Source organism: Myxine glutinosa, chromosome 1, assembly GCF_964187855.1.
Source record: "Myxine glutinosa chromosome 1, kmMyxGlut1.1, whole genome shotgun sequence".
In the NCBI taxonomy this organism is placed as follows: domain Eukaryota; kingdom Metazoa; phylum Chordata; class Myxini; order Myxiniformes; family Myxinidae; genus Myxine; species Myxine glutinosa.
The window spans coordinates 93,025,404-93,042,175 of NC_136261.1; the positions used below are offsets into that span (position 1 = coordinate 93,025,404).

The following is a 16,772-nucleotide window of genomic DNA, read 5'->3' on the forward strand; positions in this document are numbered from 1 at the left end:
ATTCGCAGGGCCAAGTCCTTCCTCTTCCATCCTTAACATGTGTATATATATATATATACATATATATATACATATATATATATATACATATATATATATATATATACATATATATATATATATATACATATATATATATATATATACATACATATATATATACATACATATATATATATATACATATATATATATACATATATATATATATATATACATATATATATATACATATATATATATATATATACATATATATATATACATATATATATATATATATACATATATATATATACATATATATATATATATACATATATATATATACATATATATATATACATATATATATATACATATATATATATACATATATATATATACATATATATACATATATATATATATATATATACATATATATATATATATATACATATATATATATATATATACATATATATATATATATATACATATATATATATATATATATACATATATATACATATATATATATATATATACATATATATACATATATATATATATATATACATATATATACATATATATATATATATATATATATATATATATATATATATATATATATATAAATAAAAATACATGACGGTGGATACCCATCCCACTTGATGGTCTCTGCCCTTTCCCTCATTGAGAAATAGTAAACGTGTTGAGACATGTACATGTGTTGAGATACACATAAATAGTACATGTGTTGAGAAATAGTGCACGTTACCCCCCCCCCCCCCCCCCCCCCCCCCCCACCAAGCCCTCTCCCTCCCACAGATCTTCCGATGTGCCTGTTGTCTGCTGTTGTACTTGTGTGCTTCCCTCTCTCTCCCCATCTTGTCTTCCGGTCCCTTTATTGCACGTTTTGTGTGCCTGATTATTTTTTTGTGATTGATGTTAGTTCTTACACGAGCCTCAATATTGTATTTAAAAAAAAAAAAAAAAAAAAACTGTTCTCACCTTTCTCCTACAATCCCTCGATTTGTGCTGTGGTGCGTTCAATTGTCGTCATCTCACATTTGCTTGTTGAGGAAATGCTCTGTCTTTGCTCTTCCACGAGCCCTGATACCTGTATATGTATAAAAACGTTCTCGCAACTTCCGTCCACTTCAACAGCATTGTTGTTGTTTGCACGATATTCAAAATCCGGTTCTAAAAGTCCTGCACGTCAACTACCTCTAGGACTTAGAATGTGAGTAAAGTCAGTCTTGTAGTATCCTAACAGTCTAGACTTGTTACGATTAAAGCCTCAAAATGAAAGCAGTCTAGACTTGTTCCTATTACAACAAAGTACCATATATAACTGTGTATATACTGTTGGTGAATTATCGTAAAACCCTGTTTATCATAAAAAGGCGACAAACAGGGTTGGCGGCAGGAAGGGCATCCGGCCGTAAAACATTGCTTCAAAAAGGGGACCAAAAAACAACAACCACGGCCCCCGAAAAGGCCAACCCCCGCTTTGCGGGGAAAAATGGCCTCTAAAGGTGGTTTTAAAAATATATATACTGTATCACTATTTATCGGAGAACCTCAAATTGTCCAGCAACATAATTATTGAGTGCAAATATTGTTCATGATCCTAACACCTTTGTATACAAAATACAGTTAATTATTGTAATGTTTGAGGTTAATGCAACATAATTACATAGCATGAAGATTGTTTGCCTATTTTTCTAACTTTGCATGAAAAAGTTTCCTTTATCTGGAGTACGTTGATGGTTGGTCTAAACTCTAAATGAAGTGATTTCTGGCTCAGAAGCCACCCAAAAATATCAAAAGAAGAAATGAGTAGATGAGTGAAAAGGTGAAGCAAAAATATTCAGTCCTTCAGTCCATACATGAAAGTACTGCGATTAATCATGAAGCTAACTTTACTCTATATCCGATATTAAATACATACTTTGCCATTGCCTTGATAAAGAACAGTTATTACCAAAAAGTTGACTGAATGGTTCAACATTGTGGACAACGGAACAGAGGTTGTTGTAGAAATCTTTGGAAAATTCCACCACTGGCAAAAGGGCAGAGAAAGCCTGTTCCACGAGTGCACCATATGCCTGCAGACAAGATAAACAACCACAACAAAATAATTGTCAACAGTCCACAAGTTATAATAATAATAATAATAATAATAATAATAATAATAATAATAACCTTTATTGTCCCATATCCAGGGAAATTATTCTTTGGTGATACCGTAAGTTTAACCATCATAAAAAAACATAAAACACAAAGGGAACAAGAAAACAAAATAAAATATATTGCTGTTGCATGAAATAAAGTACTTTAAAAGTGGAGATTTTTCACACGACATCAATTATTGCGCCACAACAGAGAAGCACGAATTTGCCAACACGAGAATATATTTGTCTTATTTAGAGAAACTAGTACACACGCTCCCTACGAGTTAAAATAGGCTATGTACCTACGAGTTCAAATGCGCAGCCACCTCTCACACTTAATTAGGTTAATAGAACACCATTTGTTCATTCTCGAGGTGGATTTGGAGTGTCTCAAACCAGAAAGAAAGACAAAACTCAAACTGGAATCGGGTTATACATTGAATAAAAGACTCAACTGGGCCATGAGGGTGTCGGGGACAATATCACAGGTCACACTTGCTAAAGCCATTTATTAGCGACAAATCATTGCGGCCTAGCTAGCGGGCTACCTAGAGACCTAGCAAGTCCAGTCGGCTCGGGTCCGTTAGTCTGTGGGGACACAATAAGCATATAATGCCTCAAGAACGCCGAGTTTCCATCATTTTAGTTCAGTGTTAAACAACTGGAGCAACTATTTAAAAAGGTAATCATACGTGTTTGTAGCTTTTTTTTTTTTTTTACTTCTGCTCGATGTTCCCGATGAATTGCCATGATAAGGTATTTATAAATCTTCGTATGGCGTTTGTCCATTGACGAAACCACTCTTGGGAAGGGGGTATATTATTAGTATTAATATGTTTTGTAATAAGAAGAACCACCTTTAGAGGCCATTTCTCCCCGTAGAGCAGGGGTTGGCCTTTTTCTGGCACCGTGGTCCCCTTTTTGAAGCAATGTTTTGTGGTCGGGTGCCCTTCCTGCCGCCAACCGTGTTAGTCGCCTTTTGCGACACACAGGGAACTACCAGTGAACTGGTACTCAATTTGCCGACCTTAGAAGGATGACAGGCTGAGTCAACCCCCTGGCATTAATTCAGCGATCGACCGGGATTTGAACCCAGGATCCTAGGATCCCAAGTTGGTACCCTAACTGCTAACCCAACAACAGGCTGTATTTTAAGGAGGGATGACTGATGAAAAGATTTTCCACAATTGGTGCATTTGTATGGGCGTTCACCATTGTGAATTCTCATGTGTGTTTTAAGGTTGGATGATTGATGGAAAGATTTTCCACAATTTGTGCATTTATATGGGAGCTCACCATTGTGAACACTCATGTGTGTTTTAAAGGCAGATGAATACCTGAAGGATTTCCCACAACTTGAGCATTTGTATGAGCGTTCGCCAATGTGAATTCTCATGTGTTTTTTTTAAGGGTGGATGATCGAAGGAAAGATTTTCCACAATTTGGGCATTTGTATGGGTGCTCTCCATTGTGAATACTCGTGTGTTTTCAGGGTGGCTGCATGATCAAAAGATTTTCCACAATTTGTGCATTTATATGGGCGCTCACCATTGTGAATACTCATGTGTGTTTTAAGGGCTGATGAATACCTGAAGGATTTCCCACAACTTGCGCGTCTGCATGGGCATTCGCCATTGTGAATTATTACCTTCGCAAAAGCGGAAGGTTATGTTTTGATCGCTGTGTATTTATTTGTATGTCTGTGTGTGTGTGTGTGTGTGTGTGTGTGTGTGTGTGTGTGTGTGTATGTTATTCGCATAACTCAAAAAGTATTCAACCGAATTGCATGAAATTTGGTGGGATGATTGGTTATTATACGGGACACATTTGATTAGATTTTGGGAGCAATCGGGTCAAAGGTCAAGGTCAAGGTCACGAAAAGGTCAAAATCGTATTTTTACCATAGCGCGGTCAATTTTTATCCAATTGGCATGCAACTAATGCCAAAATGTTCAGAATTCAATGCCCGATCTTGTTTGTCATAACTCGGTCAATTCTTATCCGATTTGCATGAAATCAGCACCAAACTGTTCACTGTTCTGTTCCCTACACTCCCATGCCAAGTACAGAACAGTAGCTGCGGCGAAGGTATGCGCTCTACCGAGTGCCCGTTCTAGTTATGTGTGTTTTAAGAGTGGATGATCCATTGAAAGATTTTCCACAATTTGTGCATTTGGATGGACGTTTACCCTTCTTTCCTTTGTGAGCCTCATGAATATTATTCTCTGCAAACATTTCCTCAGGCGGTTTGTCGTGTTTGTAAAACATCCTGTTGATCATTTCATTTGGCGAGTCCTGCGGGCGTGTGGCTGTATCGTTCTCAAGACCGAACTCTCTTATCTGTCTCCCTCTTCCAAATCCTGGTGGCATCTGGTCAAATCTGTTTCTGGTGTTTGTTCCCCCTCCATCCCCTCCCTTACCTCAAGCGGCTACACAGCTGACTCCGCACGTGAAAAAGCTGAATACCTCAACTCTGTGTTTGCCTCTAAATCCTGTGGCCCAAACCCATCCCCCTCTGTACCCACCGTACTCAGTCGTACCCAGCTGCTCCCGGACTCTGTGTCCTTTCCTCCTGACAAGGTGGAAAAGTTTCTGTCAACCCTCGACTCCGATTCTGCAACTGGACCTGACGGCATCAGCCCACGGGTCCTAAAATCCTGTTCTTCCACTCTTTTACTCCCTCTCTCTGTTCTCTTCACCCTCTCTTTTGCTCAGGGTCAACTGCCATCTGCTTGGAAATCAGCCAGCATCACCGCTTTGCACAAAAAAGGTGCAAAAACAGATCCTAGCAACGACAGACCAATCAGCCTTCTCCCAATTATCAGCAAAGTCATGGAATCCATCATTGCTTCGGATATGAAATCTTTCCTCTTCTCCAATGGCTTGATCTCTGATCATCAATTTGGTTTCAGACCAGGTCACTCTACTCTGGACATGCTGCTTCTGCTGTCTCAACAATGGATGGAGGTCCTCAATGCCAAACAGGAAATTAGAGCTGTCTCCCTCGACATATCACGTGCCTTCTATATGGTCTGGCACCCCGCTCTGCTCACCAAACTCTCCTCCTTTGGTATCCATGGAAATCTCCACGCATGGCTGGCGGACTTCCTCTCTAGTCGTAGTCAACGTGTGGCCCTGAATGGGTTTCTCTCATCTCCTCTTCCTGTTCAGGCTGGAGTTCCCCAAGGCAGTGTTCTGGGCCCTGTGCTTTTTCTGGTCTTCATCAATGATCTCTCTGACTCTCTTGAAAATCCTCTCTCTCTCTTTGCTGATGACTCCACTCTCTGCCGCTCCATTCCTCATCCCTCAGATCGGCAGTCTGCAGCCTCCTCACTCTCTGCAGACCTGGACAAAATCACAGACTGGGCAAACAAGTGGAACATGTCTTTCAATCCTGACAAATCTCACACTCTTACGATGTCTCTCCGAAAAGACCGACTGGACAACCCTCCCATCTACTTTCTGAATAATCCTCTCCAAGAAGTTCTGTCACTCAAGCTTTTGGGTCTCACTATCTGCCATGATCTTTCCTGGGAAAACCACATTTCCAAGCTGGCCTCCAAAGCCAGTCGCCGGCTGGGCATCCTCCGTCGTGCGATGTCCTTCCTTGGCACACCTGAGCTCCTCACCACATACAAGGCTTTCATCCGCAGCTCAATGGAGTACTGCTCTCCCCTCTGGGCTGGTGCTCCTGCCTCACACCTAGCTCGTCTTCACGGTGTTGAAACCAAAGCGTTCAGAATCATTGGAATCTCCCGCGATGACGCTATCTCCGAGGGCCTTTCACTTACTCACCACAGGCAGGTTGGTGGTCTTTCCGTCTTCTACCGACTCCTCTCCGGCATTGCTCCCCCAGCTCTCTCTGGGCTCTGTCCCCCAAATATTCCTACAGGTCGCACAAGATCTGCCTGCAACCCTCTTGTGGTTAAACTGCCAAAATCAAGACTCTCTGCTCACCTTCACTCCTTCATTCCTCTTTTCTCCCGCCTCTGGAACAAACTCCCTCACTCTCTTCAATCCCACTCCTCCCTCCAGGTCTTTAAAACGGCTGTTCACCACCATCTCTTATCTTCCTCAATCCAAAACCTTGATCTTTTCTACCCTGGCTAATTTCACCCCAAATCCACTTTTTTGAGGTGCCGACTTCTTTCCTGGAAGTCCTTGGTGTCCTTGCGTTTTATACCTATCCTGCCTCCCCCCAGGCCCTCTCCCGATGTCCCTGCTCTCAAATGTTGTGTTTGTGTGCTTCCTCCCCTTCTCTCCCCATCTTGTCGACCGCTCCCCTTTTTATGTACTTTGTTTGCTTGTTTGTTCGATTTGTTTGTTTGATAAATGTTAGCTCTTTCACGAGCCTCGACTCTGTATAAACAAAAAAAAATAAAAATAAAAATTAGGTGCAGTCGCCCTTGTAGATTCAGTGGATTCACCTCTATGGGGATGGCTATTTTGTAATAACATTAATATAATCCTATTATCAATAGTGATGTTATCATTTCTGCTATCGAAGGTGGACTGAGGTAATGTTTTCACCAATCCATGTGTGTCTGTCTGTCTGTCTGTCTGTCTGTCTGCGAGCAGGATATCTCAAAACGTTGTGGACGGATTTGGACTTTGACAGGTTGGGTGTGTGAAACATAACTCCCACCCCACCCCGGCCCCACCCTACCCTTTCCTATCCATCCAGATTCCCAGGGCGGCAGAGAGAAAGAGGTGGAGAGAGAGAGAGGGGGAGTTGGGGAGGAGGCGGGGATATTTATTTTCATTTTTAGAGGTTATTTTAACACCTTAACATTGTCTTTAACATGTGTAATTTCAAAAACGACATCCACCGTAGTGAAAACTCAATTGCACCGCTTGCAATTGTACCACCATGGCTTACAAACATCGGTTGAAAAGGAAAGGCTGGATTTTAAGGCATTATCTTGCAAGGCTCTATATCCGCGACGCGGCCAGCCATAACAGCGGTGAATGAAAGCCTTTAGGTAATTCATAATACTATTTTAATATTCCGCTCTCTTTTAAAAATATCAGAACTTCAATTACATATTTTAATTAACCCATGAGAAGCCATCGTGGAAATCACATCATAATACATAAAATCGCTCTGAGCTCCTAATTTGAAAACGATAGCACCAAAAAAGCAATGCACACAATGATTCGTAGGTATAAAGATGAGACATTCGACGATGTGAGTGAGGAAAGTAAAACATACATTTTGAGTACTTAAACGTGCAGAAACCGTTGTGGTCTGTTCCAAAGCAAAATATTTTTGAGCAGGCCGAAACTTAAGACCCCCTGCGAAGGATAGAGGGATGATCGAGGATAAAGCCTGATTTTGGTATAATTTAATAAGCAGGTTAACTATCTTCAAGAGCGGTGTTTTCATTTATACAAACATCTGGTTTTCATTCATGCACTCCTTTGGACATTCCTTAGTATGCATGCAAAGTTTGGGGCCACCAGGTTTCATGGTTTTGGAGTTATGGAGAAACAGACTGACTGACACACACTTTTTTTTAAATCTGCATATTCATTTTTTTTGTCAGGCAGCTGAGGGTGTGTAGCTTTTGGATTCTATTGTGTGTACTATGTGTAATATATATATATATATACATATATATATTCATTTTAACACAATTATGCCATACAAAAAAAAGGAAAAAAAAGAAACGATGGGAAAGAGCAAACATTTAGTTCAAAATTAATTAACTACCTTCACCATCTCTGTCTGAAAACAATATTTTTGTTACAAAATGAAAACACGACTTCACATCATTGTATGGGCTGGGGCTGACAGGAAGGCCTTGTGGCAAGCACACTCACCTCTAAGCTGTCTACCCTGGGTTTGAATCCCGACCTAGCAATAAGCTGCCATTGTTTCGTAGGCAGCGTTATTCATCAATGTGTGCGCCGTCCCTTGGATGTTGGTTAAAACGGCATCCCATCTGCCAGCATTCATTGGTGAACGTTAAAGATCCCATGTCCTTCACGAAGAGTAGACGAGCTACCGCCCTGACCCTGAACAAGTTACAAACTCATGCCCTAACCAGCAGAGAGCATTGCATCAGCAGCACAGCCGTGCCCTCAGCAAACAACACTTCCCGCAGCCTTGCACTGCATACAAACGAAGAAGACATCTATGTGCCATGCAAGTATTATGTCTTATGAAAACCATTATTGACACATTGCCATGTGGTGCCTTGCATATTGTTACGGTTTTTAGAACCTTCACTAGTAAATTTTAGTAAATGTTTCCCTTATAAATGTTCCCCTGTAAATATCCCCATCAATTGGCTTGTTAAAGATCGCACCCTAGTTAGTCCATGTACAACACGTAGCGAACCATAGGACCTCTCCGTAGTTATTTCATTATTATGTGTTTCAGTCAAGGATCTGTTCCTAATAGTTGAATCTGCGTTGCATTAATCAAATAAGATAGGCCCTAGTACTTTGTTTGCCAGCAGCGTTCGCTGCTCCTTGCCTTGATGCGGTTGTTGGCCCCAAACCGCCATTAGCCATGTGGTCAAGCCGAGGAAGAAGGGGGCGGAGCCGCCAGAACAAGGTGTGGCACGTCGACTCGTCATCGGAGGTGGAGTCAGCAAGCCCTTACTGACCAACCAGGGCTGGCGAGGTACCATTGCGGGCGTGGCTCTATGAAGCGTGCATTGATTTAGAAGCAAGTAATATAAGCGCCAGCGTGAAGCCTTTTTACGGAGATGAATGGGGATGAACGAGAGTCGACTTGGGTTGGAGACGGCGCGTGGTGAGGTCTGGCTGAGAGAGACGAAGCTGCGCGGAGCCCTTTGACAAGCTGCTTCGAAAAGCCCTACCGCGTGAACGAATACGTGAAGCTGCCGCTGGCTGTTCGCTTCAGCCCGGAGCGTGGACCTGGAGCGGACCTCCTTGCTGTGCCTCTGCCCGAACCTTCCAGCCCTGCTGTCCCACTTGGACCCTTCTCCTTCGTCCAGTCATTCCTGCCTGCTATTCCCCTTTCGTGTAATTCTGTTTGTCTGTCTTGGGCGTTGATAATATAAGACTGTTTAAGGCTGCCCTGTGTATCTTCTTCTTCTTCGTTCTGTATATTACTTTCGTTTCTTCTTTGGGTTTGGTTTTGTATATAGTTAATAAATGTCTGTTATTTCTTACCTTTGGTTTCTTCTTTCCCCCGATCGCTTTCGTCCCGTCTCCAATTGAGTACCTGTGGCACGATTTGGCCAACCGCAATAGTCGGGTTTAGTCAATTGCTAATGGCTCGAATCGCGGATTGCTAAACCGCTCGGCAAATACCATCTTGTCCGTGGTTCGAGCGGTACTTGTCTCCCTGTTTTGCAGAGGGATTGGTAAAGGTATTCGGGAGAACACCTCGACCAATAACCCTGACCAATTTCACCCCGCAAAAGAGCATTATAAGTACCAGGACTAGAGACTGCCAGCTTAACAGGCCAAGGGGATTAACCCCCCCCCCCCCCCCCCCCCGCTTGCTAAGGGGAGTGCCGTCTCTGAGATCCGTAACAATATGTTTGATATTGACAAACATGTCGTCTTTATGCAGTTTTCCCAGATTCATGTTGTGGATGGAAAAAGTATATGAGTAGAATGACAGGCAACTTGGCACTTTCCTTAAGAACAAAGCAATTTTTATGTCATGAATTAGCCAACAAAGGGGGGTAAAAAAAGGAAAATAACTTGCAGGTTTCTGGCTGAGGGGTCGGTGCACACGACGTAGGAACGTGCTCAGGTCAGTGATGTAATGGCGCTCTGATTCGATCAGCTCACCCACCACTCGCAGCCGCTGTGCAAGGTCTTCTGATTTGTAACTGTCGCAGTGTTTGGCACCATTATTAGCAAGCAAATGAGGATCATCAGGGCTGAGTAACTCCCCACGCAGAGGGGAGCCAGATGATAAAGAGCTCTACAAAAGAGGAGAAGGGGAATAGGTTGTGGTCATGGATAGATTTGAGCGGATTGTGGGGGGATTCGTGGGTAGAGAGGGTGCTTGGAGTAGGAGGGGACGTTTGTGGGGAGACTATCCGGGTCGTGGAGTGTGGGGGGCTAGTCGGGGTCAGTGGTGTGAGGAGACAATCAGCATCAAGGATGTGGGGAGACAGTCGGGTCGGAGGGTGTGGGGGGGGGGGCGGAGGTCGGGGTCGGTGGGTGTGGGGGGGGGGAGGTCAGGGGTGGGGTTAAATGGTGGGGATTGAGGGGGGGGGAGGTGTAGCATTCCGCGAGTCTGGAAGTGTCATTACCGCAGTTGGGGGATGCCATTGACGGAATTGGGAATTGGGGGTGGTCGGAGTCCAGAGGGGTACATAGTTTGGTGGTGTGGGAAGTGTCAGAGGGAGTGGATCGTTTGGATGAGGTGGCAGGAGATGGATGATTTTCTTCTCAGTTACATATTCTGTGGGTCCTACCAGTGGTTCAGTGATGGGAAATGAATGGTTTGCATGGGGTGGGTGGCGGGAGATGGATGGTTTGCATGGGGTGGGTGGTGGGAGATGAATGGTTTGCATGGGGTGGGTGGCGGGAGATGAATGGTTTGCATGGGGTGGGTGGCGGGAGATGGATGGTTTGCATGGGGTGGGGGCGGGAGATGAATGGTTTGCATGGGGTGGGGGCGGGAGATGAATGGTTTGCATGATGGGTGGCGGGAGATGGATGGTTTGCATGGGGTGGGTGGTGGGAGATGGATAGTTTGCATGGGGTGGGTGGTGGTGGGAGATGGATAGTTTGCATGGGGTGGGTGGCGGGAGATGGATGGTTTGCATGGGGTGGGTGGCGGGAGATTGATAGTTTGCATGGGGTGGGTGGCGGGAGATGGATGGTTTGCATGGGGTGGGGGCGGGAGATGAATGGTTTGCATGGGGTGGGGGCGGGAGATGAATGGTTTGCATGATGGGTGGCGGGAGATGGATGGTTTGCATGGGGTGGGTGGTGGGAGATGGATAGTTTGCATGGGGTGGGTGGTGGTGGGAGATGGATAGTTTGCATGGGGTGGGTGGCGGGAGATGGATGGTTTGCATGGGGTGGGTGGCGGGAGATTGATAGTTTGCATGGGGTGGGTGGTGGGAGATGGATGGTTTGCATGGGGTGGGTGGCGGGAGATTGATAGTTTGCATGGGGTGGGTGGTGGGAGATGGATGGTTTGCATGGGGTGGGTGGCGGGAGATGGATGGTTTGCATGGGGTGGGTGGTGGGAGATGGATAGTTTGCATGGGCTGGGTGGCGGGAGATGGATGGTTTGCATGGGGTGGGTGGCGGGAGATGGATGGTTTGCATGGGGTGGGTGGCGGGAGATGGATGGTTTGCATGGGGTGGGTGGCGGGAGATGGATGGTTTGCATGGGGTGGGTGGCGGGAGATGGATGGTTTGCATGGGGTGGGTGGCGGGAGATGGATGGTTTGCATGGGGTGGGTGGTGGGAGATGGATGGTTTGCATGGGGTGGGTGGCGGGAGATGGATGGTTTGCATGGGGTGGGTGGTGGGAGATGGATCCTTTGCATGGGGTGGGTGGCGGGAGATGGATGGTTTGCAGGCGGTGGGTGGCGGGAGATGGATGGTTTGCATGGGGTGGGTGGCGGGAGATTGATGGTTTGCATGGGGTGGGTGGCGGGAGATGGATGGTTTGCATGGGGTGGGTGGCGGGAGATGGATGGTTTGCATGGGGTGGGTGGCGGGAGATGGATGGTTTGCATGGGGTGGGTGGTGGGAGATGGATGGTTTGCATGGGGTGGGTGGCGGGAGATGGATGGTTTGCATGGGGTGGGTGGCGGTAGATGGATGGTTTGCATGGGGTGGGTGGCGGGAGATGGATGGTTTGCATGGGGTGGGTGGCGGGAGATGGATGGTTTCGGTGAAGGTGGGGGCATGAGGAAGAATAGGAGGAGGTTGGGGAGGGAAATGGATGGAGATGGGGGAGGGGGAAGCATGGGTGATTTGGATTATGATTATACCTATAGATGGATGTGGAGACCATAAATGAAACCACGTTTTCCTGTGTTAAACTCAGGATTTATTCGTAATATTGGCAAAGAAACATTTCAGTATCAGCTTTAAAACCAAAGCTCAAAAATCATCAGCAATGCCTCACTGTTTGCTGCTTAAGCTGCACTGACTTACTGTACTGTAAGCTGCATTGACTCACTGTGCTGTAAGATGCACTGACTCACTGCACTGTTAGCTGCGCTGACTCATTTAGGCTATGAGCCAAGGGGGTTGGTCGGTACCATACAGATGGAGTTAGGCTCATTGTGATTTTTAGCAAGATATATGTCCCTAGATATGAAAAAAAAGTGATAGCAGTGTATAACTCTCGGCCATCTCTGTGTTATCACCCGAAATATTATTATACGCCCGCTTCGCTTCGCCAAAAAATGTGATATTTGCTAAAATTGGAATAAATATGTTTTTAAGGACCACAGAGTGCCAATAATTTGCATACTGGATGCCAACTAATATAGTAATAGAAAATAGAACATTTGTGGGGGTTATTTATCAAAATATTGATGTAATGACAAAAAATATGTTAAATTTAGTGAAAAAGTGGTCGAAATCGCTTCGAGTTCAGAATTCACATTGTACATTTTTGTCAATATTTCAAAAATGAAAACTCCCAGAGTAACATTTGACCCCTCAAAATCTTCGCAAGGAACCACTGCATTGGAATATATCATTACTTTGTAATATGGTGGTTGTTTGGGGCACATATTTTGGCAAAGTTCAAAATATGTTCAACCATACCCGCCTAATTTTGATATTTTGGAACGAAACATAGCTTTTGAACATTTTAGGTTTATTCGTCAACTACTTTTGGTATCTCAGTGTAATTTTTGGTATTAGCTAGTATCCTAAAGTAGGTTTGTAACATCAGCTACATTATATTTCACAATGCATGCAAACTTGCTCCACACTCTAGGTTTATCATGATCTCTCGAACAAATACGATCTCGATCTCGATCTCGGCACTCTGTGGTCCTTAAAAACATATTTATTCCAATTTTAGCAAATATCACATTTTTTGGCGAAGCGAAGCAGGCGTATAATAATATTTCGGGTGATAACACAGAGATGGCCGAGAGTTATACACTGCTATCACTTTTTTTTCATATCTAGGGACATATATCTTGCTAAAAATCACAATGAGCCTTACTCCATCTGTATGGTACCGACCGGTCAATTTGGGGGGTCTGGCTCATAGCCTAATTGTAGTGTAAGCTGCATTGACTTATTGTACTGTAAGCTGCACTGACTCTGCACTGACTTTACACTGTAAGCTGCACTGACTATTTACACTGTAAGCTGCACTGACTATTTGCACTGTAAGCTGCACTGACTTTGTACTGTAAGCTGCACTGACTCACTGTACTGATTCATGGTAGTGACTCACTGTAGTGTAAGCTGCACTGACTCACTGTACTGTAAGGTGCACTGACTCTGCACTGACTTTACACTGTAAGCTGCACTGACTATTTACACTGTAAGCTGCACTGACTATTTGCACTGTAAGCTGCACTGACTTTGTACTGTAAGCTGCACTGACTTTACACTAAGCTGCACTGACTATTTGCACTGTAAGCTGCACTGACTATTTGCACTGTAAGCTGCACTGACTTTGTACTGTAAGCTGCACTGACTCACTGTACTGATTCATGGTAGTGACTCACTGTAGTGTAAGCTGCACTGACTCACTGTACTGTAGGGTGCACTGACTTTACACTGTAAGCTGCACTGACTATTTGCACTGTAAGCTGCACTGACTATTTGCACTGTAAGCTGCACTGACTTTGTACTGTAAGCTGCACTGACTTTGCACTGTAAGCTGCACTGACTTTGCACTGTAAGCTGCACTGACTCACTGTACTGATTCATGGTAGTGACTCACTGTAGTGTAAGCTGCACTGACTCACTGTACTGTAAGGTGCACTGACTTTGCACGGTAAGCTGCACTGACCACTGTAAGCTGCACTGACCACTGTAAGCTGCACTGACCACTGTAAGCTGCACTGACTATTTGCACTGTAAGCTGCACTGACTCTTTGCACTGGAAGCTGCACTGACTCTTTGCACTGTAAACTGCACTGACTCACTGTACTGTAAGCTTCACTTCCTCACGGTAAGCTGCTCTGACTCACTGTAAGCTAAGAATATGAGAGAACAGTCGCGATTATACATTCAGCTTTACCTTGCGATGTTATGAGTCGGTAATTAATAAACAATTTCCTTCAGACACAAATCCCGTACACCGACCGAAACGTAAACAAAACAGGCAATAAGTTCCACAGTATCCAAAACGCTTTGTACTAAAATATTCCTCTTATGTTGTTTGTCAAGACCATAAAATAAAGAAAACATAATTATTGTATGGTATATAAACATAGATGAGTATAATTAGCTTTTCATTCTCGCGTTACCATTACAGCCTCGCTCGCCGTTTCCGTGAAATTAGCATATCGCAAAGCATTATGGGATACGCCACACCTGCCGGATTCTTCTTCATCCGAAAAAAGATGTTTACGGCAGATTTACTTTGTAACTATAAAAAGTACCCGTACTCAGTAATGGGATAAACAAGCAATTTAAACATTTTTTTAAAATCAAATTAAAAACAAGACATGCTCCAACAGCGGCGTAGCTGGGCTTGTAAAACAAACCACAAACACATAATTATGACACTTTTCAAACTGACACTATAATGGTTTTTATAACATTAAACAAAGATATTTGGAGGAATCCCGACATCCGTGAGGTATGTTTTACTTGCAGAACTGAAGGAAGATCTACTGTAATCTATATACCCCACAATGCTTGATTAAATAACATGCTATCAAAAAACCGAGACGAATTCCTTACTTCCGCGGTTGTTAGTCCATACACCGCTCATTATTGATTCATAAACCATACCTCGCTTCAATCCATTAACTTTGTATTCACGACATTGGGATGAAAGTGGTATGGTCATATTTACTATACTAGCAATGGTACCCGCCCTACGGGTGGGGCTTCAATTGGGAAGCCCAAATGAAAAGGCAAAATATCAGAAATTGAAGGCTTTTTATATTTTTTAAAATTCATATAAACATCCGTTTGTGGCGGACACAAGGGACAAGAATTCAGCGCACCAGCAGGTGGTGCGAACGTCCAGGCGGGGAACTGTAAGGCATGCCCCGCCTATCGACCGATCGGCCACGCCTGGGGATTAGGCGTGGCCTCGGGATATATATGCGGGCTCTAAGCTCGAGCCTCGAGCCCACCCAGTGCTGAAGTACGAGCTTTGAATAAAGACGTTTTGATATACCAACGCGTTGTGGCCTACCTCTCTGGCAATCGAGTCGTGTGTGTGCAGCACCACACTGGTGACCCCGATTGGTTCAGCCGTTGCTGACCACCGAACGCGCCATGGCCACCAACGCCGTCACAGTTAAACTCCCGGAGTTTTGGGAAGCGCAAGCCGACGTTTGGTTCGTGCAGGCCGAAACTCAGTTTTAGCTCCGAGGCATAACGGCGGACGAGAACCGGTACTACCACATGGTCACCGCCCTCCGGCCCGGCACTGCCGCCGGAGTCGTGTCCATCGTTCGGCGCCCGCCGGGCGACAACAAGTACGAGGCGCTCAAACGTCTCCTGCTCGCCACGTTCGGGCTCACGGAGATCGAACGAGCCGGCCACCTCCTGGACCTTCCCGAACTCGGCGACACATGACCATCCGTCCGGATGGATTTTATGCTGTCGCTGCTTGGTGACCAGCCCCCGGATTTCTTATTCTGGGCACATTTCCTACGCCAGCTACCTGCACAGGTACGCCTCGCGCTGGCCGGTTCCAAAATAAAGGAACCCCGCGCCCTGGCCGTAGAGGCCGACAAGTTTTTCGCGGCCTGCGACACGCGGTTGATTTACGGTGCTGCCGTAGTGGATCCCGGAGCAGAGGCTACAGCGCCCCCGGCTTCCCTCGTGGCCGCTGCTGCGCCCCGCCCACCTCTGCCGCCGCCAACACCACGGCCGCCGCGGCCGCAAACCTGGTGCTACTACCATGCCAGGTTCGGCCGCAAGGCTAAAACGTGTCGCTCGCCGTGCTCTTTTGACAGGTCGGGAAACGACCGGGCCAGCGCTCATTAGCGGCCCTGAGCATCGGCCATTCCGGCAGCCTCCTGTTCATCACGGACACCTTGTCCGGGCGCCGTTTTCTTTGCGTCACAGGAGCGCAGGTAAGCGTCCTTCCCGCCTCCACGTCCGACAAGCAAACCGCGGGCCAGCGCCCCGCTTTGCTTGCCGCCAACGGTACACCCATCCACACATTCGGGAAGCGTTGCCTCTCACTGCGGTTCGGAGGGCAGCGCTTTCAATGGTCGTTCGTGACCGCCAGCGTGCCAATGGCACTGCTCGGTGCGGACTTCCTATGTGGGAATGGGCTGTTGGTCAACGTGAAGCGCAGACGGCTCGTCCAGGCCGAAACCTTCAGCTCACTTGCTTGTTCGCTGAGCGGCTCGTTGAGCGGCTCATTGAGTGGCTCACCGAGCGGCTTGCCAAGCGGCTTGCTGGAAGGTTCCGTCCCGGCGAGTTTAGTTTGCACGCTTCCAGCAGCGGACGACTTTACCCGCCTCCTCGCCAGTTTCC

At 45.4% G+C, this 16,772-nt stretch overlaps 1 protein-coding gene across 1 annotated transcript in view; it reads right to left on the reverse strand.

Moving 5' to 3' along the window:
- The window catches only part of LOC137412846 (uncharacterized), a 40,677-nt gene extending 26,060 nt beyond the window's left edge, over positions 1-14,617 (reverse strand). Inside the window, exons 1-3 of the mRNA XM_078774327.1 lie at positions 14,573-14,617; positions 9,856-10,077; positions 1,976-2,099 (exon numbers count right to left, since the gene is read on the reverse strand). Of these exons, the coding sequence (XP_078630453.1) occupies positions 1,976-2,099; positions 9,856-10,077; positions 14,573-14,575 (349 nt within the window). The 5' untranslated portion in view covers positions 14,576-14,617. The remainder of the gene's footprint in view (positions 1-1,975; positions 2,100-9,855; positions 10,078-14,572) is intronic.
- Positions 14,618-16,772: the final 2,155 nt, after the last annotated feature.